At 36.5% G+C, this 27375-nt stretch overlaps 6 protein-coding genes across 6 annotated transcripts; 3 read left to right on the forward strand and 3 right to left on the reverse strand.

Moving 5' to 3' along the window:
- Positions 1–526: 526 nt before the first annotated feature.
- On the reverse strand, positions 527–4339 carry LOC106359057. The gene is made up of 2 exons (XM_022690625.2): positions 3229–4339; positions 527–891 (listed from the first exon to the last, which is right to left on the reverse strand). The coding sequence occupies exons 1-2, from the start codon at positions 4337–4339 to the stop codon at positions 527–529; spliced, it is 1476 nt and encodes a 491-aa protein (XP_022546346.2).
- Positions 4340–4493: 154 nt separating this feature from the next.
- LOC106361371 (ABC transporter D family member 1) lies at positions 4494–12794 on the reverse strand. The gene is made up of 26 exons (XM_013801107.3): positions 12546–12794; positions 11979–12120; positions 11543–11819; positions 11192–11416; positions 10919–11116; positions 10327–10781; positions 9919–10054; positions 9760–9838; positions 8998–9236; positions 8586–8890; positions 8396–8507; positions 8151–8309; positions 7872–7971; positions 7684–7792; positions 7431–7521; positions 7052–7176; positions 6820–6969; positions 6665–6737; positions 6257–6437; positions 6007–6165; positions 5749–5895; positions 5442–5675; positions 5161–5324; positions 5029–5081; positions 4865–4943; positions 4494–4791 (listed from the first exon to the last, which is right to left on the reverse strand). Exons 2-26 carry the CDS (start codon positions 12038–12040, stop codon positions 4696–4698), a joined length of 4008 nt encoding a protein of 1335 aa, XP_013656561.1. The 5' UTR covers positions 12041–12120; positions 12546–12794; the 3' UTR covers positions 4494–4695.
- Positions 12795–15301: 2507 nt separating this feature from the next.
- On the reverse strand, positions 15302–17140 carry LOC106361370. Its single transcript, XM_013801106.3, has one exon. It carries the CDS (start codon positions 16754–16756, stop codon positions 15416–15418), a length of 1341 nt encoding a protein of 446 aa, XP_013656560.1. The 5' UTR covers positions 16757–17140; the 3' UTR covers positions 15302–15415.
- A 2822-nt stretch (positions 17141–19962) lies between these two features.
- On the forward strand, positions 19963–21760 carry LOC106361369 (trafficking protein particle complex subunit 12-like). The gene is made up of 2 exons (XM_022690110.2): positions 19963–21259; positions 21469–21760. The coding sequence occupies exon 1, from the start codon at positions 20050–20052 to the stop codon at positions 21256–21258; it is 1209 nt and encodes a 402-aa protein (XP_022545831.2). The 5' UTR covers positions 19963–20049; the 3' UTR covers position 21259; positions 21469–21760.
- Positions 21761–21979: 219 nt separating this feature from the next.
- Positions 21980–23457, forward strand: LOC106359919 (protein NEN4). The gene is made up of 5 exons (XM_013799541.3): positions 21980–22498; positions 22692–22738; positions 22821–22884; positions 22982–23110; positions 23210–23457. The coding sequence occupies exons 1-5, from the start codon at positions 22061–22063 to the stop codon at positions 23300–23302; spliced, it is 771 nt and encodes a 256-aa protein (XP_013654995.2). The 5' UTR covers positions 21980–22060; the 3' UTR covers positions 23303–23457.
- A 2570-nt stretch (positions 23458–26027) lies between these two features.
- LOC106361368 (ethylene-responsive transcription factor ERF060-like) lies at positions 26028–27375 on the forward strand. Its single transcript, XM_048737858.1, has 2 exons — positions 26028–26266; positions 26335–27375. The coding sequence occupies exon 2, from the start codon at positions 26339–26341 to the stop codon at positions 27113–27115; it is 777 nt and encodes a 258-aa protein (XP_048593815.1). The 5' UTR covers positions 26028–26266; positions 26335–26338; the 3' UTR covers positions 27116–27375.

The raw sequence follows: 27375 nt of genomic DNA on the forward strand, positions 1-27375 counted from the left end.
ATTCTTAAAAAGCCACAAAATCACCATGAGGTGTTATAGTATCACCAAGACAGAAGAAGAAAAATATGCTTTTAAAAGTAAAACACACAACAAGCTTTTAAAAGCATAAGTAAATAGATTTTGAGAGTGAGAGTACACTATATTAGTAGTCTTTTTGAAATATAGTAAGGTAAAGAGCAAGCGAAAGGTCTTTGACAAAACTTCTGGTTAGTGTCGATCATGACAATGGCAAACTCGTGCTCTCTCAACATATAGACGCTGTTTTTGACTTTGCGGTTCGATTTAGATGGAATACAAATAGCTTCAGACGTGGAGAGTAAAATGCAGAGATGTCCAATGTCTTTGGTGTAAACAGCATTTCCTTCCTTGTCTATCTTCAACACAAGGAAATGATCCCATAAATTATTGGCAATGGGATGGCTTTGTGTGTACCACTTCACCATAAAAGTCTCATCAGTGTGTAACGACTCCACTAAGTAGTGCTGCTTCGTACAACAAGACTCTAATCTCTGCCACTTTTTCTCAGTCATTTGATGTTGGGGTCTGTGATTCTGATGTTGCTCCACTTGCAATCGCTCTGAGCAGGCCTGCACAAGCTTAGCTGAGGTCCCAAGAACTTGACAGCCACGATGCAGTCTTCATCATCATCAGGAGAAGAAGAGGACATAGATACGTTGGTTACGATTTGGGTTTGGCAATGAGGTAGAGTTACAAAAGGAGGAAGAGGAATGCGTTTTGGGTCAGTATCAGGGAGATCTAGGTCATCTTGAAGACACACGACTCCGTTTTTCAAAGTTGCTACCCAACCATGGGATGCTCCTATCATTCCTATCTCCTTCAGTAACTCCATAGGCACCTTAAGATAAGGAACCGAGATAGTTTCGCCAGATACTGGTTCCCATGATTCAGCACCCCTGACATAATAATACGAGAAGCACCTAGAAGAAGTGGTGAGGTTTCTCTGTGAAATGATAGTTTGTAAATAAACCAAACATATGAAAGCAAAAAAATAAAAAAGAAAAGACATAATAGATGAAATGTAAAATATCTTCATTAACTTTAATGAATGTACGTGTGTTCCTTTATATACATGTATGATTAAGCTAAGCTAACTGAGCTGACTACACGTCATTAACTTATAACTAAGTATATACACACTGTGTAGTCATTAACTTATAACTAAGTATATACACACTCTATTAAGACATATGACTAAGACCAAGAGAAGATGGAGGTAGCTTACTCGGAGGGATAGCCTGAGCCGCCTGAGAAGATGAGACATGGCTGCTGCTTCTTTTTTTGGGGTAAAAGCGAATATAAGAACACAAAATAAAAGTGAATATCCACTTTCATCCATTTAAATATCTGTATATTAATTGTCCCTTAATTGTATAATATTTTTAGGGAAATAACTAATTACACTTAAATATCTTTCTCATCAAAATCACAAAAATGTTTTCTCGCCAAAACCATAAAATCAGGTTTCTTGCCAAAACCATAAACTCAACTCGCAATAAGAGTTTTTTCGCTAAAACCGTATAAACATGATTTTCCCTAAAATCGCAAAATCAAAATTTCTGCTAAAATTAGAAAACAAATTTTCTGCAAAATTCTCCAAAGATCATATTTTCCGTCAAAATTGTAAAATGTGTTCTCGCTAAAACCGAAAATTAATTTTTTTTCGCCATAACCACAAAATCAAGTTTACCTGCCAAAAAAAAAAAATATTCGTTCTCCGCCAAAATCACAAAGCGAGTTTTCTGCTTAAAAAACGTAAAAATTAAGTTTTCGCATCAAAACCGTAAGTTTTCTCGCCAAAATCGCAAAATCAAAATTTCTCATAAAAGCCGCAAAATCAAAGTTTCTCTTCAAAACTGTAAAATCAAATTTTCTCACTAAAATTGTAAAAAAGGTTTCTCGGCAAAAGCACTAGATCAAATTTTCCTGCCAAAAATGCATGGATAACCAAGGACAAAGAAATCAATCAAATATATCATATCATATTATTATAACATTGAATACCTGATGAAAGGATCAGTTTACCTTTAACACTGACAACATATCGTATTTTTACTTGAAAAGGTCGGTTTGGTTCTTAATAGCCACACAAATATAACTGATCTGCAGAGAAAGATTTATGAGTCTGATCCCAAGTTACATTATAGATTTTTCAGTAAAAATTAAAATGTTATTGTTTTTATATGATCTAATTGCCTCCTTTGTGATTATCATTATCTTCGCAGATGATGCATACAGAGAAAGAGGTTCAGGCGACGTTATTATTGTTGTTGCGACGTTATTATTGTTGTTGTTGGTGACAAAACTGACGTGTTTTCTTGCATGATGTCTTTGATACCAGGTGAACTCGGCACATGCATTCTTGCTTCCGCTTGTCTATCAAAGCTTTATGGCGTTTCTTGAACTACACAAGAAGTTACTTGAGCCTCTCACGTGGTATTAACTGAAACTTTTTGAGCTTGATGAGTTTTTTGGATGCTTCTCAGTCAGGTACTACTACTACTAATAGTTTTGTGATTCGGGTCGAAATTTATCTTTGTAATTGAGCTTATCGCATATGAGTCCAGAGCTAACACTAGCAAAATTAATATTTATAATTGAGCTCATTGCATATGAGTCCAGAGCTAACACTAGCAAAATTTCAGGTCAATTAAAACTGGAAAGACTTACGTATGTGACTTGTGTGAGGGAATAGAATCTCTATTGTCCCTTGTACATGTTTTACAGTTTTAGGGATGCTGAGAGATCAGATTACATACCCTCTAGGCAGAGAAAAAGGGGCGACAAAACTGACGTGTGTTTGGAGTGATATTCATTAATAAGACCAGCGCCAAAGAAAATTTTGACACTTAAGTTATTAAAGGACATGGTTGATGTGAACCAAAAGAACACTTCAAATTCATTACAAGGAGGAGGAGGCTGTCCTTGTTTAATTGAAAATTTAAGAAACTTGTGAAGCAAACAAAAGAATGGATCGAGTCTTTTTTTTTTTTTGGTGGCATCTTTAATCATACCAGCGTTAAATTTTTGTGACATCAAGACAAGTATCGATCAGTAAAGGGGAAGATAAGGATAAATACTTTTGGAACGGTATATTTAAAAAGAACAACCAGATTCAAAAAAACAACGAAGGGAAACAAAAGAAATCAAATGAAACAGCATAATTTTATTACACTTGATATTGAATACCAGACGAAAGGATACGTTTACCTTTGGAGTCTAGCTTTGGTGGGAACCAAAAAGGGCCTGGGAAAGCAAGGTCTCCACCCCTCTCTTTCCAAACATCATCCATGCATTTTATTCCAAAGCTCGTGTCGCTTAAATGATAGATGCAGTTTGGTCTCTTGTCATGCAAACAAGATGCCGGGAGACAAAAAGATTCAGCCTTAGAGATGAAAATGCACTCACCTCCAAAGTCTTTAGTATACACAGCGTTTCCTTCCTCGTCTATTCTCAACACAAGGAATAGGTCCATTTCACTCCTCCCGTCTTGTGGGTTGATATCTTTAGACCATTTCACCAGAAAAGTCTCACCTGTGTGTGACGACTCCACCAAGTAGTGCTCCATCCTGCATGACCAGTCCGAGTGCTTCCAGTCGAACTTTCTCAGAAACTCTTTCTCGATAAACGTACCCGTGCTCTTTACATACAGGTCTTCAAACACGCGTTGTTTCGGGTACGTCAGCATCTGAATCTTTGGTTCGTTCAGGTGTCTCCCAAGATCACATGATGCTGTGTAGTTTCCTCCAGCAGCTGGCATGGAGAACATGCCATCTCTCTTGGAGTACATTACATGGGAGGAGAAGAAGCTGGGGTCTGAGATTCTGATGTTGCTCCACTTGCAATCTCTCTGAGCAGGCCTACACAAGCTTAGCTGAGGTCCCAAGAACTTGACAGCCACGATGCAGTCTTCATCCTCTGGAGAGGAAGAGGACATTGCTATGTTGGTTACGATTTGGGTTTGGCAATGAGGCAGAGTTACAAGAGGAGGCAAGGGAATACGTTTTGGGTCTGTATACGACGCATAGGGGTCGAAGTCATCTTGAAGACGAATGATCCCATTTTTCAAAGTTGCTACCCAGCCGTGGGATGCTCCTATGGTGGTTCCCATCCCCTTTGCTAACGCCATAGGCACCTTCTTTTGTGTGCAGTCGATCAATTTATCAACATAGCTGTAGATAGCTAGATATCCAACGTCACCATCTCTCACAGTAGTTCCACAAGGTGTTACTTTGAAGATGTGATTAGAGAAGCTCCGAGAAGAAGCAGTGAGGTGGCTTACTCCAAAGGATGGCTTGAGCCGCCTGAGAAGACGAGACATGGCTCTGCTTCTTCTTTCTACTCCTTCATACGTTAAATATATAAACCCTTGGACCTCCAAGTCTGATTTTCCTATTACTACTCTACTAACAATCAAAGTGAATATTCCTTTCATTCCATATATATTGATTGAATCATATTTTTAAGGGAAAGAATTTAATCAAATTAATTACATTCTATTTCCTCCAAATCAAACGAAATCAGTAAACATGGAAGCGTTCAATTTCTGCGGAGAAAGAATCGAGAAACTACATACCATTATAAAATCTGAGGTACAAGATTGCTTGTATTCGCATAAGGTCTAAATAGCTTTTGGCTTTATTATTGTTTTAAAACTACGTAAGTGTCTTGCTGAGTCTACTCTGCTGTCTGCTCGATAGAACGTAGCTCCCAGTTTCCTTCTCCATCAATCAGCCTTAGCTCCAAGGAGTGGAACGGGATCAGAGCCGGACGCTGTCGTTTTTGAGAAAAAAAGAGTGATGAGATTTTGGTTGGTCATGAATGAACGGGCAAAAAAAGAACTTACTTGTGATGAGGTTATGAAAGTAACTCCCATGTCTTTTGCAACCCTGTAGAGCTGTTCCTCAACATCAACACTCGTCGCACTGCAAAAAACCAAAGACCAGATATATAAGTTAAAAAAAGATGATTGCAAACTTCATTAGGAGAAGAAGACTCTGGTCATATTACTTGGTGCATTCATCAAGGATTCCAAACTTGGGTCTGTGAAAGAACAAACGTGCCTACAATACAAAAACTCAGATTATTCACGTAAATCATAAAGCTGAATATGTGTGGTTGTTGCCTCTACAGAAGACTTACCATGCCTAGCCTCTGTTGTTCTCCAAGAGATAATATGTCTTCCCAGTTGGTAGTAGCATCCCAACCACTTTCATCTCTTTCCAATAGATAAACTAAACGAACATTCTCCAGTATGGTTTTCAAATGAACGTCCAGAATGTTTCCAGCTTCAGCTGAGGTTTCTCCTGTTATTTGCAACAATAAACCATGAGAGATGGGAAGATCATCAAATAGCTCTACAGATTGTGTTCGGAGAGTATTGATTTGAGAATCAAACCGACCTTTTGAAGTAAATGACTTACCATTGGTGTACAGCTTTGCTGCCCTTTTCTCTGCTTCTTCTTTAGATAGAGGGTATATAATCTGATCTCTCAGCGTCCCTAAACATGTATAAGGTCGCTGAGGGACAAAAAAGATGCCATTCCCTGACCCAAGTTCCTTGATGTCCAATGATGGTTTGGAAAGTCTTCCACATACAGTGGGCCAGATATCTCTAAGGACTCTAAATACAGAAGTCTTTCCACTACCATTTGGACCTGAAATTGTTTTGCTAGTGTTAGCTCTGGGACTCATGCAATAAGTTCAATGACAAAAGATTAATTCACCAACCTGTGACGAGTAAGCTTTTCCCTGAAACTATTTCGCATGACAACTTGCTTGCCATCAATTTCTGAGCAGGGGTAATGATGTCCACCTCTGAAAAGGAAATCCGATCTTGAGAATCCAAACGGCTTCTGTGATTATCTGAGGTAGCACCTGAAAAACAGTTGCACAAAACGAATATGATCAACGGACGTTCTTTATAGCATATGTCTATGCCTTATAATAAGAAGTGTGAACATATATATATATATATGCTCTTAGTACCTGACTGAGAAGCCTCCAAAAACTCATCGAGCTCAAAAATTCTGTTAATACCACCGGAGAGCTCAAGGAACTTCTTGTGTAGTTCAAGAATATCACCAAACGCCATAAAGCTTTGAGAGACGACGGAAGCTAGATACCGCAATGCATGTGCCAATTCACCTAGTATGAAAGACGTCATGCAAGAAAGCCTTATTTAGAGAAAATTTACAAAATTAATTGGTTCACGCCGAAAAGTGTGACAGATCTTCACCTTGAGTGGAGACAAGTGCTCTGTCTCCCTTGTGTTCTAGGGCATACAACAAACTCAATCCCCAAGTCACATTATTGGGAAGCTGCTTTGTCACGAAATCATCAAGAATGCCATACACCCATTTCTTCTTCAGGAGCATGAGCGAGTGGTCCAGTAGTGCCCTGAATTTTGTGTCAACCATCTGCTCCATGAAAAATCAACAAACATAAGGGCAGGTTCCCCTATAAGACGTGTTAAAGCTTCACGCTCGCAAGTGACACAATATTTGACATGATAAGGCCATCATCACACAAATTCGAATATCTTTTTTTCTTAAGAATCCTTATCGGATTTCTCTTGTCGTAGCTCTGCTTCACAATTAGACCGCGCAAAATCCAACAGTTATAGCTTGGGAATTAAGACACTTACAGCTTTTTCTCGAGCTCCACCTCCAAAGAATGCAATGGATTCAGCATGTGTGTTCAGCCTCTCGTGCATAAACCTACATAAGCAGGAAGAAGTTGGTCCAGCTAGACGCTATAACGCAATCATCTGCAAAGTGGAAGAAACGTAAAAAAACTTACCTAAACTTCCCCTCGAGTTGCTGTTCTTCACCGGCTAGATCACCGAAATCTGGAGCAACACGTCTCAGAAAACCAAGACCAAGTAACATATACGTATAAAGTATGGCAACTCCTCTCTGTCCAGTCAATAGCTTCATCCTCCAGGTAAACCTTCAATTCAATTTTTATATTTCAGACCAATTAAGAAGCATGAAACAAATATCAGGAGAACAATCCAAGAAAATGTACTTACCAAAGAATGTCAACCGATGGCTTCACCATTCCAGTAAGAAGTCCAGACAAGTCATGGGTTAATTTTTCCAGGTCACGAGTGAGTCTTTGGTCCGCATCAATACTATTGCCTGACATGTGGAAGACCTGAAAATATGAACCCAATGAGATCCTAAGTGTCTCTAAATTTGCAACATCAACTTAAAAGAAAAGAACAATAAACAGCCTTTATGCAGCATAGAACAGCCACAGATGGATATATATTTCAGATTGGTAAAATCTCAGCATATTTCTTACATGTGAAAGACTTTCTTTAGCCATTAAGTCAAGTTCATAGTCATAATTCACAATGCATGAAGCATGTTAGCACAGTATCTTTGAGCGTATAGATTTGACCTAACCTTGTAAAACGCATTATTTCTCAAGTAATTCCGAAGCAGATGTTGAGTCAAACGAATCCTCCACCCTAGAGCTAGCCTTTGCGTTAGATGCCTGAAGAAAATGTTACAGAAAAAAGGTCAGGTGAAACCACATAAGCAAGGGGTGCTCTAACTGTAACTAATAATCTAACAAAAAAACTAATTTCATAAGACAAAAAAGAAAAGAGAAAAGTACAATGAAGGTTTTGAACATGCATAAAAAAGGAAACATTACTTTAATGAAGGAGCAATGACAGAAGATGCACCACTTTGGAGAACACTCAAACCAATCAGACGAACAAAGGCTGCCTTATCTTGCTCCAAGACATACTTCACAGTGGTGCCTGAAAAATCATATGCGGTAGTTAGAAAAAGGAGCCCTATCAATAAAACTAATCAGGTAAGAAATCGGAGTATGTTTACCATTCAACGATGCTATTCGGTCAGAGATCAGTGTTCTTGAGACGACAAGGCAAGCAACCAAAAGCAGTTGTCCTCCTTGTTTGTCAAATAGAGTGGGTATCTGAAACGTAACAATGAAGTGGTCAGATACTTTTAGTATTTATGTGGGACTAATAAGCCAAGCGGAACAAATAGTGGGGCTTCCAAGGAAGCTAAGGAAATGCATCTGTATTTTTTCCAGGTTACCAAAAGTTGGTACAAGTGTTTTTAATAAAATTCACATTAGTAACTCAAGCTCACCAATGTGTTCAACATTGCAGCTACTCTTAATGGCAACGCCCTTGGCGGTGTTCGAGGCTGAGGAAAACGAGGCAACACAACACTTTTATCAACAACCGGTGATTTTTCGATTAACTGCGTCGAGTACGGCTGAGCCTTTGAATTTGTTTTGGCAGATTCCTACATAGCACCAAGTATCAAGGTTACAACCACCAAAACAGCACATCTCAACGAAGCTTAAAAAATATTCATGAGCTTCTGAAGACCTTTCTAGCTGCAGCAAACGCTCGTTGAACAACCATCGCATCATTTTGCCGATTAGTATCTGAAATTTGCACTGAGTCTACTCCAGCGTCCGTCAGAAGCACAGAGTCGTCCCTGAAAGTTTAGTCATTTTAAATTATAGATGCAAGACTTTGATAATCCTCAGAAACGTGGTTAAGAAAAAATGCCAACCTCTTGTAGTGAACATTCCATCCACCTTCTCCGTCTAATGACAGAATAACATCATGGAATGCAACAAGGGCTGGACGATGGGATATTGTTATGCAAGAAGTTCCCATAGCTCGAACCTTAGCAGCAAAACGTTCTTCCATATCAGTTGTCACAGCACTTGTGCATTCATCAAGAATTGCAAATTTGGGTTTGTGATAGAACAGTCTGGCCATTCCCAATCTCTGTTGCTCTCCAAGAGATAATTCATCACCCCAGTTAACCTCTCTGTCTGGTTGGTATCTATCCAATAAATATTCTAGGTCGACCTATAAGCAGCAGAGACAGAAATAATCAAGACACACAAACTTGACAGAAAACGAACTTAAACCACACAAAACATTCTCCTAAAGAATAGAGAAATTAGGATACCAACATTTTTCAATAGCTCCACCATCCCCGTCTCAGTGAGCGGTACAGACTCTTGATCAGAAGTAAGAGGATATATTAACTGGTCACGAAGTGTTCCTACTGCCATATAGGGCCGCTGAGGGACATAGAAGATCTCCTTGTTAAGATCAGAACCAACTCCTGGCTTCACAATATGCCCAGACACCAGGGGCCAGAGACCTCCTAATACTCGGAAAAGGGAACTCTTGCCACTTCCATTAGGACCTACGATACATATTTGATTAATAAACAATGAAATGGGAGAAAAAAAATCAAGTTGACAAGCCGATATCAACATAACATAAATGAAAATAACAACATTTTGAAAACCGGGAACCTAAAAAGTCCAGTAAATCAATCCCAGAAAATGATGCGTAGACACAACATTCCACTAAAACCCTCGTTGTTGGACTGAATCACTGAACATGAATGAATCGTCTATAACTAGGCATAACAAATCTAATTTTGGCAAAGGTTAAATTGCCATTCCTTCCAGAGTGCAAGAATAATTGCTTTCCAGAATGGTACTTCAAATTCACATTCCCATTTTTTATTTCCTTCATAAGGACAACAAGGGTACTAAATATTTCATCTTTTCTACTCGTCTCAAGGATCATAGAACAATATAATAGCAGCATATTCTGTCAGTTATTTTTGTACTGAGAATATTTGATGGTTTGCCAAAATAGGCCATGAAAAGGGAAAATGCTAATACTCCTATTGTTACTCCCTAGATTTAAAGCTTCACCTGTAATCAGAAGATTAGACCCTTGCTCAACTCGAAGGGTGAGATCCTCCACCAAAACATTTCCCGTCGGAGTAACAACCTGAAGTGCATTAAAGTGACATTAAGAACACAGCATTTTGGAAAAAGATTACCAGTAACATGAATCTGTAGTCCAGCTACCTTGACACCGGAAAACTCAACATAGTTAGCTTCACTTAGGTAATTTCTGCTTCTATTTCTCTGGAAAGATATTTTATCATCACCACTGAGTTCTCTCGAGACAGCCATCAACTCATGGATTCGGTCAGCATAACCACTGTTGGAAGTAAAGACATTTCAATAATTAGAAAGCTGAGGCACCACTACTGATGGGTGTAAAATTAAGTTAAATTATTCCTCTCTCCTCCGTATATGATTTCACCAATAGCGCAAAATCAAACACCCAAACTTTTTTTGAATCAGAAATCTTTTTCATCCTTTGCCAATGTATTTCAGGGGCTACCAACTGAACTCGTACTATTTCTCTTAAACGCGAAAGAAACAGATACACAACGTTTGTCTAGCAAGAGATCTAACATAAAGAATTACCTGAGTCGGCTGAGCCGCCTGGAGCTTATAGAAAGTGTTCCCAACGCCTGAAAGAGAGAAATGATGACACTGGTGTGATATCTTATATTGCTTAGCATCTCGGCTCTCCCTAGTGTCGAGTCATCAGGTCTTAGATTCCCAGAGAAGAATGGTTCTATAATCAGAATAACAGCAACTGTGGCACCAAGATACTTCAGCAGGAAATCTTGGATCATGCCAAACCACCAGTGATCATGAAGCACGACACTCATGTGGCTAACAAGGTTCTTGAACTTTTGTTGTATATGAGATTCTTCCCTGGTTTCCCCACCATAGAATGCTATGCTTTCCGAATGAGTCCTCAAGCGTGAATGAAGTTGCCGGTACTCCCCTTCCAACTGCTGCTCTTTGGACATCAATTTCCCAAAAGAAGGAGAAAAGTTCCTTATCGCAGTACCAGCTCCTAGTACATATGCCTACACAACAATTGTTGAGGTTAGTACAAAAACATCAGATCGAAAGAACTGTACTGTGAACGGATATAAGGCAAAGCAGCATAAATGGCTCAACGGAAAGTCATTCTTGTAAACGTATAAGGTTAAACAAGAATCACCAGTATCCAGAAGATGTATTTGGGACTAGCATATGAACACAGACGCCATGCATACAAAATGCCATCAGTAACTGCCGTCAAGTCATCCTGAATAAGTTCGCTCAACTCAGAGGAGAATCTTGGTACATCGCTGGCAATTCGTTGCTCGGGATGCGTAATCCGACCATCCACATGTGATATTTTATAGTATACCATATTCTGAAACAATAATAAAGGAAGATTGAAGTGATATCCAGCAGATAAAGATATGGTACAGAAAACGGCAATGGCTACCTCAAAATAATGTGAATGGATAAGTTTCGTCAATATCTTCCTGAATCGCAAACTCAAGGCCCCAGTTATGTACTTTGATGTAGAGTGCATCGTGGATAGCATGAAACACAACATAATATTCTCGGTGATAAGACGTAGAAACAGCGGCGCGCGCCTTAAGAAAGCAGCACGGAATAGGAAACCTTGAACTTTCGCCAATCTATTGCTCAAAGCAGTTCTGAAAATCTGCATTTTGTAAAATAACGGATTAGAAAGAATACTAACCTCGCAGAACTGAGACCTCTGAAACTATAACATTGAAGCAACAGTTCGTAAACGAAGATAACACAAGTATTGAGAGGAAATGCATACCACAGTGCCCACAAGTGCGAGAAGATCCCTGGCGCCCATTTTCCCCATCTGGGAGAGAAGAATAGCAGTCAGAACCTGAAGAGACTTCAGTCCTCCTCCTTTCTTCTTTTTCGCGGTTTTCTTATCATTTCCTGTCATCTTTTCCAACGCCTCATCATCATCACTATGTCCATTGCATTGACGCGAAGAACCAAGCCTCCGGGAGCTGATCCTTGATTTCAAGTAAACAGCAGCTCCACCCGCAGCTACAACCCCAGCCGCAAGCAGTATAGATTTCCTATAGAATTATACAGAGTTCCAGAGAAATTAAACAAAATAACTAATGAATGAACACACAGCAAACAAAAAGTATGAAGGCTGATCCCCAAGAACATCACAAGAATAAGCAAAGCAATAGCTTTTTTCACTAAAAATCAGAGAAAAGTAAAAAAGTTACCGTCTTGAAGCAACAAGACCACGACCACGCTCAGTTAACTGCAAAAGCTGGAGAGAAGGCATGGCTGGAACTGAATTGAATTGAATTCTCCAAAACCAAAAACTAGGTTCTTCTTCTTCTTGATAACAAGTGTCCACAACACCTGAAACGACCAAGGTGATGAAGCTTAGAGAACAACTAAACAATAACAAATATAACGCAAAGTAACCACAAGATTATAACGCTTGAGGATAAATAAAATAAAAAAAAGGTAAAAAGAAATGTGATTTACGCACAAAACTACACGTTTGTACAGTAACAAAACACCAACAACAAACAAAAATGAGATTCTGTAAAGTAACACGCGTAACAAGAAGAGCAACAAAGAACAAAAACGCTTTAACAACCCAACGAAACAGCTGGTTCAAACTTTCAAAAAATTGAATCTAATCTAATCGCCCACTGAATCAATCTAATAAATCGAGATAATCGCAAATAGCTTGTAAAAGAACAAATATCAAAAACGGATTCGATTTGAATATAAATTGGTAACGATCGGGACGAATTAGCAAATCCATGAGTAATTACCTGAGCATCAGAGATTCAACCAACCAACGAATCTCAACTGCAGCGAAATCGCTCGAATCTCCGACTCCGTAACCAACGAGAGACGTAAACAGTCGACCGCAACGGAACTCCTCAAATCGAGATAGAGAGAGCCGAAACTGGGGAAGAGGAGAAGATGATGACGATTCTTCACACGTGTGAATCGTATATATCACTCGTGTCGTTTTTTATTTTATTTTTTCCCCTCTTTTATCGATTTCGTTACGTATTAATAATTTTATTTGAGATTGATTTTTTTTTATTAATGATATATGCATGTAACTTGTTGAATCCTATGGACCTACGCCCATTCTCTGATTGGTAAGATTGTCTTTCCTGTAAAGGAAAATGCGATTGGGAGTGTAAGTGTAATCTTTGATATGATATAGACATATATATTAACTTACGTCGAGAGATTAAGTGCTATGTTTCCTCTGATAATTGGAGTAATGGAGTGTGATCATTCTCTGATATGATATAGACATATTAACTACACTAATCCTATTTGTTATTTGATTTTTTAGAAAGAAAGGTTTAGATTCATTGAAAATAGTCAAAATACAAAGGACAGGCGAAGATTCATTGAAAATAATCAAGAAAATTGTTTTATGAAATTTGACAAGAAAGAGAAAAGTTTATGAATGAAATTTTGTGGAGTGGGCAGAGTGCAAATTGTACACCGAATGTCTGAAGCACACAAATCAATGTGTCATGTCTTTCACATATTTTCTGACACTATTACATCACCCATAACCAAAAGAAAAAGAATACAAAACATAAGTTTTGAACCTTGGATGGGAGTGTGCTTTACGAAGCCCCATGTAGAAATGTTATGGGCAAAAAAGGTATGGGCTTATTTGTTCACGGGTCTTTGAAACATCATGTGCTACATACAACCTGAAGAATTTTCTTTAATGGGTTAATTAAAAGTAATTTGAACCTTCACTGAAAAAAGGAACACGGATACGTAATATGGGGAATGGGCTTGAAATAAAAAAAGCCCTTTGCGTAACCACACGTCGTCAACCTCAATCGTATAGCCACCGACACAAGTTTCAATCACAACACCTAGATCTGTCGGCAACTTCTAAATGACTGTCATACCCCCCCTTCTCATCAAAGCCGTCGATTCACGATTCTGTGGACCCCACCTTAATTAATTTTTTTTCTTACCTTAATTAGTTTTGACTTCTGATGTTTAACAATATTTATTTTCCCGCCGTCCAGAATAATATTTTACAAATTTCTGTTATAATTTATAGACACATTTTACGAGTTATATTTGTTGCGTAAATATCAGTTCGTATATACTTTACAAAACAAAAATATTATTTTGTTGATTATTTACAAGCATAAAAGGAGAAATGAAAGTACGAAATTTAGGTGTTAAAAAAAAAGTATGAAATTTAATTCCACACTAGATTTTGACCCGCCCTTTAAAAGGGCGGGTATATTTTTGTTTTAATTTTTATATTTGTGTTATTTTTTGTAATTATATTTGTGTTTTTTTTTGTAATCATATTTGTGTATAAATCTTAATTAAAATAAATTTTATAAAGTAACAGAAATTTAAAAGTTGATCCGGCATCGCTCAGTTTTTTGTAATCATATGTCCGTATACCCGTTTTTTTAAAATTATATTTGTCTGTTTTAGATCTTGATCCGCATGTATAGTATTGGTTTGTAATTTTTTGGTTTTTTATGTTACTGTAAATATGTAACATTTTCTGTAATTTTTTCTTATATGTTAAAGAAATTTAATATATATACTGTTATATAACGTAGGATTATCTTAACGTAGTGGTTACTGTATATTTTTTGTTAATTTGTAAGGATTTTATCTATTTAAAATATTTTGTATTTAAATTAGCGGTTTTAAATCCAATTTGGACTCGCGGTCGAACTGGTAAACCCAATGATTTAGGCTTTAAGAAATATGAATTAATTAAAAACTTGATAAAACCCGCAAAAACGCTAAAACGAAAGGCTAAATATTAAACCAATGAGTAATCGATATGTCATATAATTTTATTTAAATTTTTACTTTAAAATTTTCAATGTTTAAATTCGATATTTAGATAATTATTAATTTTAATATTATTGTATTTTTTGTTATATGCTGTAACTCCAACTTGTTATAAAAATTGTTTAAATTATATTTTACGTGAAATGAAAAAAAACTTTATTATATTTTTAAACATGGATTTTTATTTTATTTTAATATCAATATATTTATAATTATATTAAAATTAATTAAACTACTAACCATAGTTCTCCACGGTCAATCCAATAACTCATTGACCGAAAAGTAGTCCGGTTCAAAGTAAAATTATGTTTAAAAAGTTAATTAAATTACTGACCATATATTGTTCATTTCCATTAATTTGTAGTGAAAATAATATTATTGAAAGTATAGTATCAATATTATTGTTTTCAAACGACATAATTTCTATTTAGTGGACTTCGCACGTTTTGTAACTAAAGGCAAAAGTAGTCGACAGTTTTTTATATATTGAAAGTAGTGGATTCCTAATATTTTGGAATTAAAGGGTGACGTTACAAAATATGCATACAGCTTAGAAGTAGTTTTTCTTTAGTTACGGTTATGAAATTTGATTTATTTTAAAATAGGTCCAGTGACTCCTTAAAAAAAAAGATAAAATAGATGGACTAAACTATATATCAATAGGTCATGTTCTTAATTTAATAGTATTGATTTATCGATTTGCCTAATGAAGTAAATTTCTCCAACGTCCACTAGTAATTGTTCTTCTATTGCATTTTCAGCTACATTTTTTGCCGAAATTATAAAAATATAATGAAGCAACAAAATATTACAAAATGCAAAAATTTTAATTTTTCTTTCCTTCGTCACCGCCTTCTTCCAAGTACTCTTTCTTCCTCCTCTCCGCACTAGACAACACACAAATGAGAAGAAAACACGTGGCGTAAACGCCATGCACTTTCCAGTTAGTCTTCGGAGGCTGACGAAGCACCACCCTATGAAACACCGTCACGTAATAATGCAACCCCACTGCAAACCCCACGAACGTCTGCGCCAAACCTAGTACCTTGAGGGCAAGGCCACAGTCCGTGGAGAAGACGAGAACAAGGTACATGAGAAGAACCAAGAGGTAGAACACGTAGCCAAGGGTTTGCATGATCTGCAAGCACACGTAGGTCGAGCCTGACGTGGCGTAGAGGAACTTGAGAGGTTCGATGCCAGTGACGAGGGAAGAGATGCATAGGATTGAGAAGTAGATGGAGAGGTAGATTTGGATGAAGATGAGGAGTTTTTGGAGGGAGAAGTAGGCTTTAAAGCGGTTGAAGACGAGGGAGACTAGGAGAAGAGGGACGAGGATGAAGACGAAGGAGACTACGGAGGTGATGATTGGTGCGTACTTGTTGCCGAAGTAGGGTTTGAAGTACTTCTTGGTGATCTCTTTGTTGGCTTTGTTGATGTAGCTTTTGGATGTGGTTGAGATTTTTTCTAGGTCTGGGATTAGGGTTCTTTGGAATCTCGTGGGGAGGTCTCTGAACTCGTTGACGAAGTCGTCTTCATCGTTGTCTAGCCAGATTGGTTTTATTTCTTTCTCTGCTGGTTTTGGTTTGGTTGTGGGTTTTGAGGAGGAAGGTGGTTTCTTCTTGTCTTGAGGAGGAGGAGATAGTTTGGAGCTTGGGGGTTTTGTGGTGGTTTTGTTCTTGGATGAGGTTGATTTGGACAGATCTGATGACTTCTTGATTGAAGAAGTAGTGGGTTTTGTAGAGTTTGAGGACTTCTTGATGTCTGATCCGTTCTTGGTTGTGTTAGAAGAAGATTTGGTGGAGTTAAGTTTGGAAGACGTAGTCTTGGCGAGTTTAGTTTGGTTCTTGGTGGAAGAAGAAGAAGAGATCGGTTTGATGAGCTTGGTTTGATTCTTCTTAATACTAGGTGTTGATGGAACAGAACCAGTAAGCTTCTTCTTCTTAGGAGGAGGAGGATTGGTTTCTTCATCATCAGTTTCCAGATCTTTCACTAACAATCTTCTCACTCTAAAGTGTGGATCTAAGGATTTTGTTTGTTGTAGCTCATCATGAACAGAAGTTTCTGATGAGGCAAAAGTAGCAAAGAAAGAAGAACAAGAGAAAAGGAAAATAATGAAATAAAGCAACAACAGTAACTTTCTAAAACACAAGTATTTGAGTGGTGCCATTATTTTTCTCTGAAACCTAGGAACCCCCTCACTATTCAGACAGATCTTGCAAAAGAAAGATCGCAAGGTTGTCAGTATATATAAAAAGAGGAGAGAAAAGCATTAGTGACAGTATGCGTATGTGTGTATATATTATATATATACGAGGGTTTGTGTGTGAACGAGTGGAGAAGATGGAGGAGACCGAAGAATTTGCTAGTTCAGTGGTTTTGATAATATCAATGTACATTACTTGTTTAACCTCACCGACTGGTCATGTTGCACAGATTCTCTGTCATTCTTATTTAGTTAATTCATTTTTGGTATGTATATGTATGTGATTCTTGTTCTGAAATAAGTAAGAACCTAAAACAAATTTGATAATTTAATTGTACGTGGGAGAGTGAAAACAATTGCCATCGTCTGGGAGATCTAACAATTACAGCAGTCGCTTTCGCATAATTGAAGAAGCTTTGGTACTGTACATATAATCAAAATATTCATACACTTTTATATAAAAAACAAAAGGAATTTAATCGTAACTATTCCCACAACTCCTACTTGATTTGTGATTCAATGTAACGTTGATCCCATTCTCTTTTTTTTAACACAATTTTTTTTTAACACAAGTTGATCCCATTCTCTCTTTTTTGGACAACTCTGTTAATTTGATCCCATTCTCTATCTTTCCAAATTAACTTATATTTTAGTTTGGTTTCTATATGACATGTATACTTAAAAATAATGATAATTACAAAACTAACAAAACAAAACTGGTTTGGTTTATTTGGTTATAGCTTTAAATTTGCCTTGTTTTTCACCACTTCAACAAATGTATAGTTTCATAAAATACACACACTACTTACTACAAATTAAAAAAAAAATGTATGTGAGCTACTCATCAATGCAGACATGTAAAGGAAATAAAGAAAAGGATAAGAATTTAATGCCAAAGTGAGAAAGTTGAGATCGATCACATGGTATGGAGGACCAAAACCTACACTTTTTATCTCTTTTTCATTCTTAACGCGCTTCCATTTGGTTTTTGCTCATGTGCTTAGCAAATTAAAATCAAATAATTGTAGTTTTTTTGGGTGCAAATGTTAATAATTGTAGTTCATCATGATGCATAACTTTATTGATAACTTGCAAATTGCATATTCATAATAATAATTGACTGACTAATTGTTAGTTTGTAAACTATATAGACTCCTTCAGTGTTCCATTTTCTACTTTTTGTATGATTAATATGTACTTATACATAATCAATAACTTGAATGTAGAGATAGTCACATGGCACGTACGTCTACCTAAGTTTGATTCATTTTTAACTTGAGACAAATGTGTTAGATAATGAAATCGCTTGCTTGTATTCCACTCATAGTAATAATGCAAGTATCGAGTTTATGGATATACACAAAATCAAAACATCGATGGATATTTTAACTAATCACTTTTCTTATGAGTCAGTTGGTGGATCATTTCCGGTACTATTCACAAATATTTTATAACAGTAGATCGTTGTCTTATATTACAAACGATGTGATTGTTCGTATTTTATACACGGCGTACAAATACTCCAAAGTTGTTTGATAAACACTACAAATTCAATATTAGTTTCTCTTAAGCAACTATGACAAACACGCTTAAAGAAAAATCAAATTTTTGGTTGGACACCTAACACTTACTCGCCCATTTGTCCCAAGTCAATGATCGACGACTTTTGACTCCACGAGTCTTTGACTAGGGATTTTGGTAAAATGTGAAAGTTGTGAAAAAATAATTAGATGCAGAAGTGCGATATAAAACTGAAATATTGTAAAAATTTTGTAAATAGAGAAGAGATTACCTGATGATTTGAATAGAATTAAGGTTTTTTACTAGTTGAGTAGGTAAAGGTATTTTTAACGAAAAAGTAATAATGTTAGCTACAGAAGTTTTTATTCATTGACTAAGTAAGGCCTTTGATCTAGAATATGGTGTTACTAAAACTCGGAAACAGATCCCAAAATGTGAATGTGGACTTTGGACTCATATAAATTGGAAAATAATTGACAGAATTTTGGCACACTATATTTAATGTAATTTGTAATCATGTAATAATGCGAATAAATTGTTATTTTTTTGGCCAAGCGAATAAATTATTATTGATAAGATCAATATCCTAATACCCTGACATTTAAATAACTGTTCCTCTGCATGACATTAATGTTTTGTCCCCTAAATCGCCGGATCCTATGCAAATAGTGGGAGAAAGCCAATACTAGTATCTTTAAAATATAGTGCTAACTTTTCTATCTATATTCATCAGGTCATCTCTGAGAGCCAATCTTAATACTTTACTTGTAAAAAGGTAAACGAAACATGCGTTTTTCTTTAATCGTTTGCTCAGATTAGCGAGGAGGACTGGGCCTGGACATAAAATCCAGAATCCGATCTCAACTCGAACCCGGACCAAAAAATCTGATATGTTATCCAATCGAAATATATCTGAATCGATCTTGTAGAATGGTACCAATATGTAAAAATCTGAAGTGGGTAATCTAAAAAATCCAAAATTAGTAGTCAAGAAAATATTTCAAATACATATTAAGTATTTCAAATAATCAATTTAATGTTTATATTTATATGATATATAAAAACAAATATTAAAATTTAGACAAATACTTTAAATATTCAATTAGTTATAAATAAGTATTTCAAATAATCAATTTAATGTTTATATTGATATGATATATAAAAACAAATATTAAAATTTAGATAAATACTTTAAATATTCAATTAGTTATAAATAAGTATTTCATTAATTTGCTCGTTAAAATAACAAGCACATTAAATATTCAGTTTACTCTGTCACTAAGTTTACAAACTATGTTTATGTTCATGTTTTATTTAACATTTTATTGTCATTTTTATCAATCTAATATGTGTTGAACTTATATTCAATTTAAGTGTTTTTCTTTATGCTTTACTTTTAAATTTTATTTGTACTTCAAATATATCCGAACGATATATGATTACTTTATGAGTTTTAAGATGCTATACAAACGTGAACCGAAACCGAAATGCTATTATCTGAACTCGACTCATATTAATAAAATATTAGAATAAGATATATGAGTGTAAATCCAAAAATCTGAAACTTTGAAATATCCGATCCGAATCCGAATGGGTATCCGAATAGCTATACCTAATGTAGACCATGTGCCGGAAACTGTAACGGCCTTGATCAGGCCCATTTATTAAAAAAAAAAACATATCAAAAACCATCAAACAGTCTAACCCCACAAATTTCCATAACGTGCTCTTCCACAATGTTCTCGGACTCATCTCCGTCAATGGATCCGGCTTCACCCGGATCCGAAACCCGACCCGAAATCAACCCCTCCTCCCCCGCTACCAATCCCGCCGCCGTACAACCAATCGAAGCTACACCCGAACCGACGGCGTTCGAATCAACCCCATCACCCGTCGCCGATCCACCACCGGAACGATTCAATTCCCTCGACGAGCTAACTCACGACCTCAGCTCGCTCCACGATCTCTCCACCCGCGGCCAATGGGAAGCGATCCTCGACAAAATATCCCAATCCCGAGCCCTCTTCCTCCTCACCAAGCCCCACGAGCACCTCACCTACCTGACCTACCAAGTCATCGCCCTCACGAAGCTCCGCCGCTCCGACGAAGCCTCCCACGAGCTCAACTCCCTCCACGACTTCGACGGGGAGCATTACAGGTACGAATCGTTCCCCGAGATCTACCCTGGCCGGAAGGGATCCATGGTGCCTTTCTCGTTACGGTGGATGTACGCTTTGGTTCCGACTAGGCTAGGGAATCGCCAGGAGGGGTTAGATCGGTTGTATACGTTGCTCGACTTCGTTAGGGAGAGGGTTAAAGAGAAAGAAGAGGCGAATGATTCTGTTGAGTTGTGGAAGAGAAGAGAGATCTTTGTGATGAGTTGTTTGTTAGGGTTTCACTTAGGTCACAAGGAGTTTGGTGTTTCTTTAGATTTGATTAAGGAGTTGATAAAGCGTGATCCTTTGGATCCTGTTTTGGTTTCGAAGCTAGGCTCTGTTCAGATGCAGTTTGGGGATATAGAAGGAGCTAAAGCGACGTTTGATCGTGTCGAGAAGATGAGCGATCACAATGGGTTGGTGAGTGAGACTCAGTTCAAGAATCTTGTGGGGAGGAACAAGGCTTTGGTTCACGTTGTGGCCAAGGACTATGCTGCTGCTGTGAGAGAGTATGAAGAGTGTATTGAGAGAGATGGCTCTGATGTTGTCGCGGTTAACAACAAGGCGCTTTGTTTGATGTACTCGAGAGATTTGTCTGATGCGATTAAGGTGATGGAGAGTGCGTTGGAGAGAGTGCCGACTGCGGCTTTGAATGAGAGCTTGGTGGGGAACTTGTGTAGTATGTATGAGTTGGCTTATGTTAATCATACTGATGTCAAGAAGACTTTGAACAATTGGATCGCACGTGTTGCTCCTGATGACTTTGATTCTTCTTGTACCAGAGTTTGAGGTATTGTGGTCTTTCTTTCTTCAACTTCTCTTAGAACTGATTGGTTAAATGTTATGGTTACTTGGATAGATTGTGAAGTAGTAAGCAATCTAGTTAGGTTGACATGAGAGAAGATGTTCTCTAGCCTTATTGCCGTATTCTTCCTAGTCTGTGAAGCTGAGTAGTATATAAAAGTATATAAATTGATCCTTTAGCATTCAAAATTGCAGGTTTTCAGCTAAGCAAATGTAATTAGCCAAAGACTAAGAAAAGAACCAAGGATCTTGATCTTGCTGAGTGTGGCCTCAGCTTGCATCTCTGTTGATGCGAGTAATGATGACTGCATATTGTTTGTACGTTCTCTATTGTGTGAGTCAGGAAATGGTTGTTGCCCCTAAACCCTTGGAACTTTCTTGCATGGTACGCCATGTCCATTTTCATATAAAGATTATTGCTACACTTGCTGTTAAACACTAATGAAGAGAGTTTGTTAATTCAAAACTAATGGATGATTTAAAGCCATGTATTTTGTGTAATTCGAGTAGAATATATGGCATTTACAAAAGTTAATAAACACACAAGAAAGCTTTGTGGGGGCAATTAAAAATTAAGGAATTTTTTTTATTGAATTAGATAAAGAAAAGCTAAAGATTCTTACTTACCCTACACAGCAAAGTTTTCTCCATGAAGCTAAATAACCACCAAAGTAACCTCCAAGACGAACCTACAGTTAGCTTGTGTCACAAGTAACAAGCCCTAACTCTACATTATATACATACACACGTACGCTTTACAAATCGACCACAAAAAGCAGAAATTGATATGGAGATCCAAACATTTCCCAGCGAAATCGTCTTCTTTGATTTAGAAACAACCGTACCAAACAAAACAGGACAACATTTTCACATCCTAGAGTTTGGTGCAATCATCGTATGTCCAAGAAAACTCGAGGAGCTAGAGAGCTTCACAACGCTTATACAGCCGAAAGACATATCGGTGGTCTCATTAAGGTCGTCTAGGTCAGATGGGATCACGAGGGCTAAGGTCAGGGACGCACCAAGCTTCGAAGATGTGGCTGAAAAGATCTATGGTTTGTTGCACGGTCGGATTTGGGCTGGTCATAACATTAGAAGATTCGATTGCGTTAGAATTAAAGAAGCTTTTGCTGAGATTGGTAAAGCTGCCCCTGAGCCCTCAGGGATCATTGATTCTTTGGGGTTATTAAGCGACAAGTTTGGCAAAAGAGCTGGTAACATGAAGGTACATCCGAGATTCTTTAAGTGATATTACCATATTTTAAAAACTGATTAGAGACCTAAAGCTTTATTATTTAAAATCATATAGTGTAATACATTTATTTTGATAAAATCAAATTTATATCATGGTCTTTGCGAAATCTAAAAGACTAGTTAAAACTGTGTATTTAACAAGCTTAAATCATATTATGTTGTAGATGGCAAGTTTGGCTGCCTATTTTGGTCTTGGAGTGCAAAAACACAGGTACAAAAATAATATTTGTGTGTATTAATGTTATGTTTTTCGTAAGATAATGTTACACACATATATACGTTGATAATTGCAGGAGTCTTGACGATGTTCGAATGAATTTAGAGGTCCTCAAGCACTGTGCAACTGTTCTTTTCTTGGTATGTCGTATTCTCGTATTTTCTTCCCATTTCTTTATTCTTTTTCATTATAATATATCAAATTGATTCATTTATTATATGATATGTATTTATACAGGAATCGACACTTCCCAATCAACTGGAAGGACAATGGCAAAGTTCTTCAAAGATCATGACAAGAAGTCGAAGTAATAAACAAATAGCTCCAAGGGCTATGCCTTACTCGAAGGGTGGTAGTCTCGGGATGGTAATACTATAGTTTTTCTCCTCTTCAAGTTATAAAATTTTTATATAAGAGTTTACTATATATATCATTTAGTTATAACTTGTTTTTGAATCAATACAGATGACACAAAATGTAAAGAATCTCTTAAGCAAAGCTCAAGGCAACCAAGCTCTTCAAAACTTGATCAAACATTCTCATTCTTTGCTTAGATGATTACTATATATCCTTAGTAATTATTAATTTGTTTATTTAAAATAAAAAGGAAATCAATTGTATATATTGTAGAAGTACAGTCAACAATTGTTAATTAGTATGGGTCAAACTAATTAGCTATTTCATTTATTAATAAATCATGTTTTCAATCTGAAGTGAAATTCAACAAAACAATATATATATGTCCATGTCAAATTTTAATAGATTTATCTATAAGAACAAAAAAATTGTAAATGGTTGCAATTAAATAAGACAAGTTATAACCGATACATATAAAATGATTTAAGAGTGAAAAACAAGACAGTGAAATAAAGAGAAATATGTGGTGTTGAGAAATATAGAAGAAGGGTTTAGAAATCGGGACAAATTATTAACGTTCAAACGCGCGCATGCATGGCTACAAGCCTACAAACCATACCTATAAAAAAGCATCCCCTTCATCAATGGAAGCCCTCAGAACACCTTTGTTCCAGAGGTCTTATTGATTTGGCTATTAAGAACAATTTTTTAATCGGTGGCGATGATTTCAAGACTCAAGAGTGATCAGACCAAGATGAAGTCTGTCTTGGTTGATTTCCCTGTTGCAATACCTTTGTGTGTCCTTTGTGTTTTTATTATTATTAAATGTTTATGAATGCTTGTATTTTCACTTTTCAGAGATCAGAGAGATTTTAGTTTGATCTTTATATGGTGTGAAGCAACTTGTATGTGTAGTAATCCGGATGGATTAGCATATTGTGCAAGTGTTCTAGGTTGGACCATAATTTCATAATCGATTCCAAATGTGTGTAAACAACTTATATATTTAATCGTGGTTTAAATCCAAAGAAATTAATTTGTCAATTCAGTTTTTTTTTAATGTTTAAATTATCAATGTAGTTCTATATCTACTAAATAAATATTAGAAATAATATTCTAGGGTTCAAGAACTATTTTGAATACATCCTTGCAGATTTGCATCCTATAAACTAGAATTAGAAAGCATAAATTATAAAGAACGGTTATATGTTCACACGAATTGGTTTTACTTATTGAACAAGAGGTTCGTTGCTTAGGTTGGATCAGAAATATCTCAGTCACCAGAGAACAATAGTCAAAAAGTTGGGTCACCGTCAGGGAAGGGAATCATAGCTTTCATTTGATGTTATCTTGACTTCCAAGCCTCCAATGGTGGAGGAAGAGTTGACATTTACAAAAGTCAAACCGTTGAATTTTAAACAATATCCAAGACTTTATAATAATTACTCAATGTGTTCAGTGGCCACTACATCACCATGATCTTGTCCATATAGAATTAGAAAATAAATTTAAATACACTTCGGGGATGACTTTGGATATTAACTATTGTCCATGATAAGGTTAGGTTGTCATGCTAATATGATTACATGGCTTATTTATATTAGATAATAACATTAAGGGATTATAAGAAAATGTACATGAACTTCATAATCATTCTTACAATTTTTAAGTGAATGGTTGTAAAGCTTGAAAATTTGATGCGTTAAGTTAAGGTCTAAGAGCTGTCTTGGGTTGGCCTTTCTGTTAGATTTTGTGTGTGGGTTTACGTGTCTTTGCCATATTCTAGATCATTATCTACGAATATTCTTATAGTTAACATTGCCGATCAAGGATAAAAACTATCTTTTGAAGGAAAAATATAGAAAGTTAAGATTCTCTATCGGCTAACTTTATCAGACGTGTAATCAGAGTTTATCTCGATAACTTTAGATTAGATCAAAGATAGGGGTTCTTTCTTTAGCTTTTGTCAGTTGTCAGGTCTTACAGAACCGAGAGATAGTGACTTCCATGTAGGATCTTACGTGTGAACACGCCAAAGCAGGTCCCATAAATTATTTTCTTGTTCATTAAATAGTTGGCCACATACTGGCTTTTTTTCGCGTAATATAGTTTTCAAGAATATCTTTTCTTGAAGTAGGACAATAAGAGAATACAATTACGTGGAGGGCTGCTCTTAATTGATATTAAATCCACCGTTAATTTGAAATTTTTAATTTTCTTTTCGGGAATAAACGTGGAGGGAAAACAACCCTGCTGATGTAAGAAAGTGGTGCTTTATCGGTGAAGAAGAACATCCATTAGCTGCCTTGTGATGCAAACTTTTTACCAGTTCTAACCTCTTTCCATCAACCTCCAATAGCTTTCTTGACGTTCTTTCACTATATGTCTTGCTCACAAACTTATAAGCCTTTTAGTTTAATGTTAATTAATTCATATTCTCTACTTTTACATACATTTATATATGCATGCCAACGTATAATTGCTGAAGAGTTTCACTTCTGTGCGGTATACGCAATACGCCTTTATGACCATAGAAAAAAAATACTATGACCACCAAATGTTCTCATGGTTGGGTATTACACTATCACTACAATTTCTTCATTTTATTGGCATGGATAATATACAATACTTCCATGAATTATTTCACGCTTTTTCTCTTCTAATTCACATTAGTTATATATATGATACAGTTTATGAAAGAAAAAATGATCCAGTTTATGAAATTTTCATGTAATTTGGTGTTATAGTTTGACGTAATGAAAAAAATGATACTGACCTTTCAACTTGCCTTAGAATCAACAATACCCCTTTTGACTCTTATGAGTTTTTACTGCTAAAAAGATTCTTTTCGGCATTTTATTGAAAACAGTTTCCAAAACAAGAGTGAAACATCAAATTATATATATTTTTAAAAAAAAAGCATCAAACAAAATGTGAATAGAACAAAAGCATCAAACAAAATGTAGACAAAGATATAATAATGAAAAAAATTGCATTGACCTACTTTATATAATTAAAAACATATACTATGCATTCAATGGGGGGCTTGATTTCTCGTATTATATAAGCAAAGAAGTTTGCATCCAGCAAAACCAAGAGCAACAAAAAGAATCAAATCAAATTTAGAGAGAGCAAAAAAAAAACACCAAGTATCAAACCAAGAAGGTGTGTTTCTGATCCTTCTCTGTTACTTGTTATTTCAATCTAAATCTCAAACATCTCTCCTTTTTAAGATCCATGGCAGCCATAGATATGTTCAATAGCAGCACAAATCTCTCAGATCCTTTCAAAGAAGAGCTCATGAAAGTACTTAAACCTTTCACCAACTCTGTTTCTTCTCTTCCTCCAATTCCAAACCCAATCTTCGGTTTCAATCAAACCAGACCTCTCGGTCTGAACCAGCTCACACCTTACCAAATCTACCAGATCCAAAACCAGCTTAACCAGAGACGTAACCCCACCACCTCAACTCTCTCCCCAAAGCCAGTGGCAATGAAGAACGTGACAGCTCAGAAACTCTACAGAGGAGTTAGACAAAGGCACTGGGGGAAATGGGTTGCTGAGATCCGTTTACCCAAGAACCGGACCCGACTCTGGCTTGGGACTTTCAACACAGCTGAAGAAGCAGCCATGGCTTATGACCGAGCTGCTTACAAGCTCCGAGGCGAGTTAGCGAGGCTTAATTTTCCATACATCAGGCACGAGTTTGGTGATAGCAGATTCAAGGCTCTTCATCCCTCTGTTGAAGCAAAGCTCGAGGCGATTTGTCAGAGCTTGGGAAAAACAGAGCTTCTCCCGCCAAAAGCAGAGTATCAAGAAAGTGAATGTAGGTCGTCTTTGAGAGCTGATGAGAGTTTGTTTTCTGATGAGTCTCACGTGGGATCTTCGTCGCCGGGTACGTTGTTGGATTTTTCGGATTCAGGGTTTGATGATGAGAGTGGGAGTTTCGTGCTGGAGAAGTTTCCTTCTGTGGAGATTGATTGGGATGCGATTAGCAAATTGTCCGAATCTTAGGAGCCTGTCTTCGACTCGGTGTCTATTGAATGTCTCATATTAGTTAGTTTGTTAGTTAATCTCTGCAACTGAAATTTTTACAGTTGTAGAGAGACTTGTTTAAGGCTTTGTTTATGCTAAAGAAGTCCTCTATGTGTTTGGTCTAAAAGCTGGTTTATGTTTTTTTTTTGTTCAGAAACCTTGTCATTGACCAATCAGAGAAGCTTTTGTGTATTATCATATTTTTAAGTTTTTATTGAATGTAAATTATTACTCTTTTA

The sequence above is a fragment of the Brassica napus genome, chromosome A8 (assembly GCF_020379485.1).
Source record: "Brassica napus cultivar Da-Ae chromosome A8, Da-Ae, whole genome shotgun sequence".
NCBI classification, from domain to species: Eukaryota; Viridiplantae; Streptophyta; class Magnoliopsida; order Brassicales; family Brassicaceae; genus Brassica; species Brassica napus.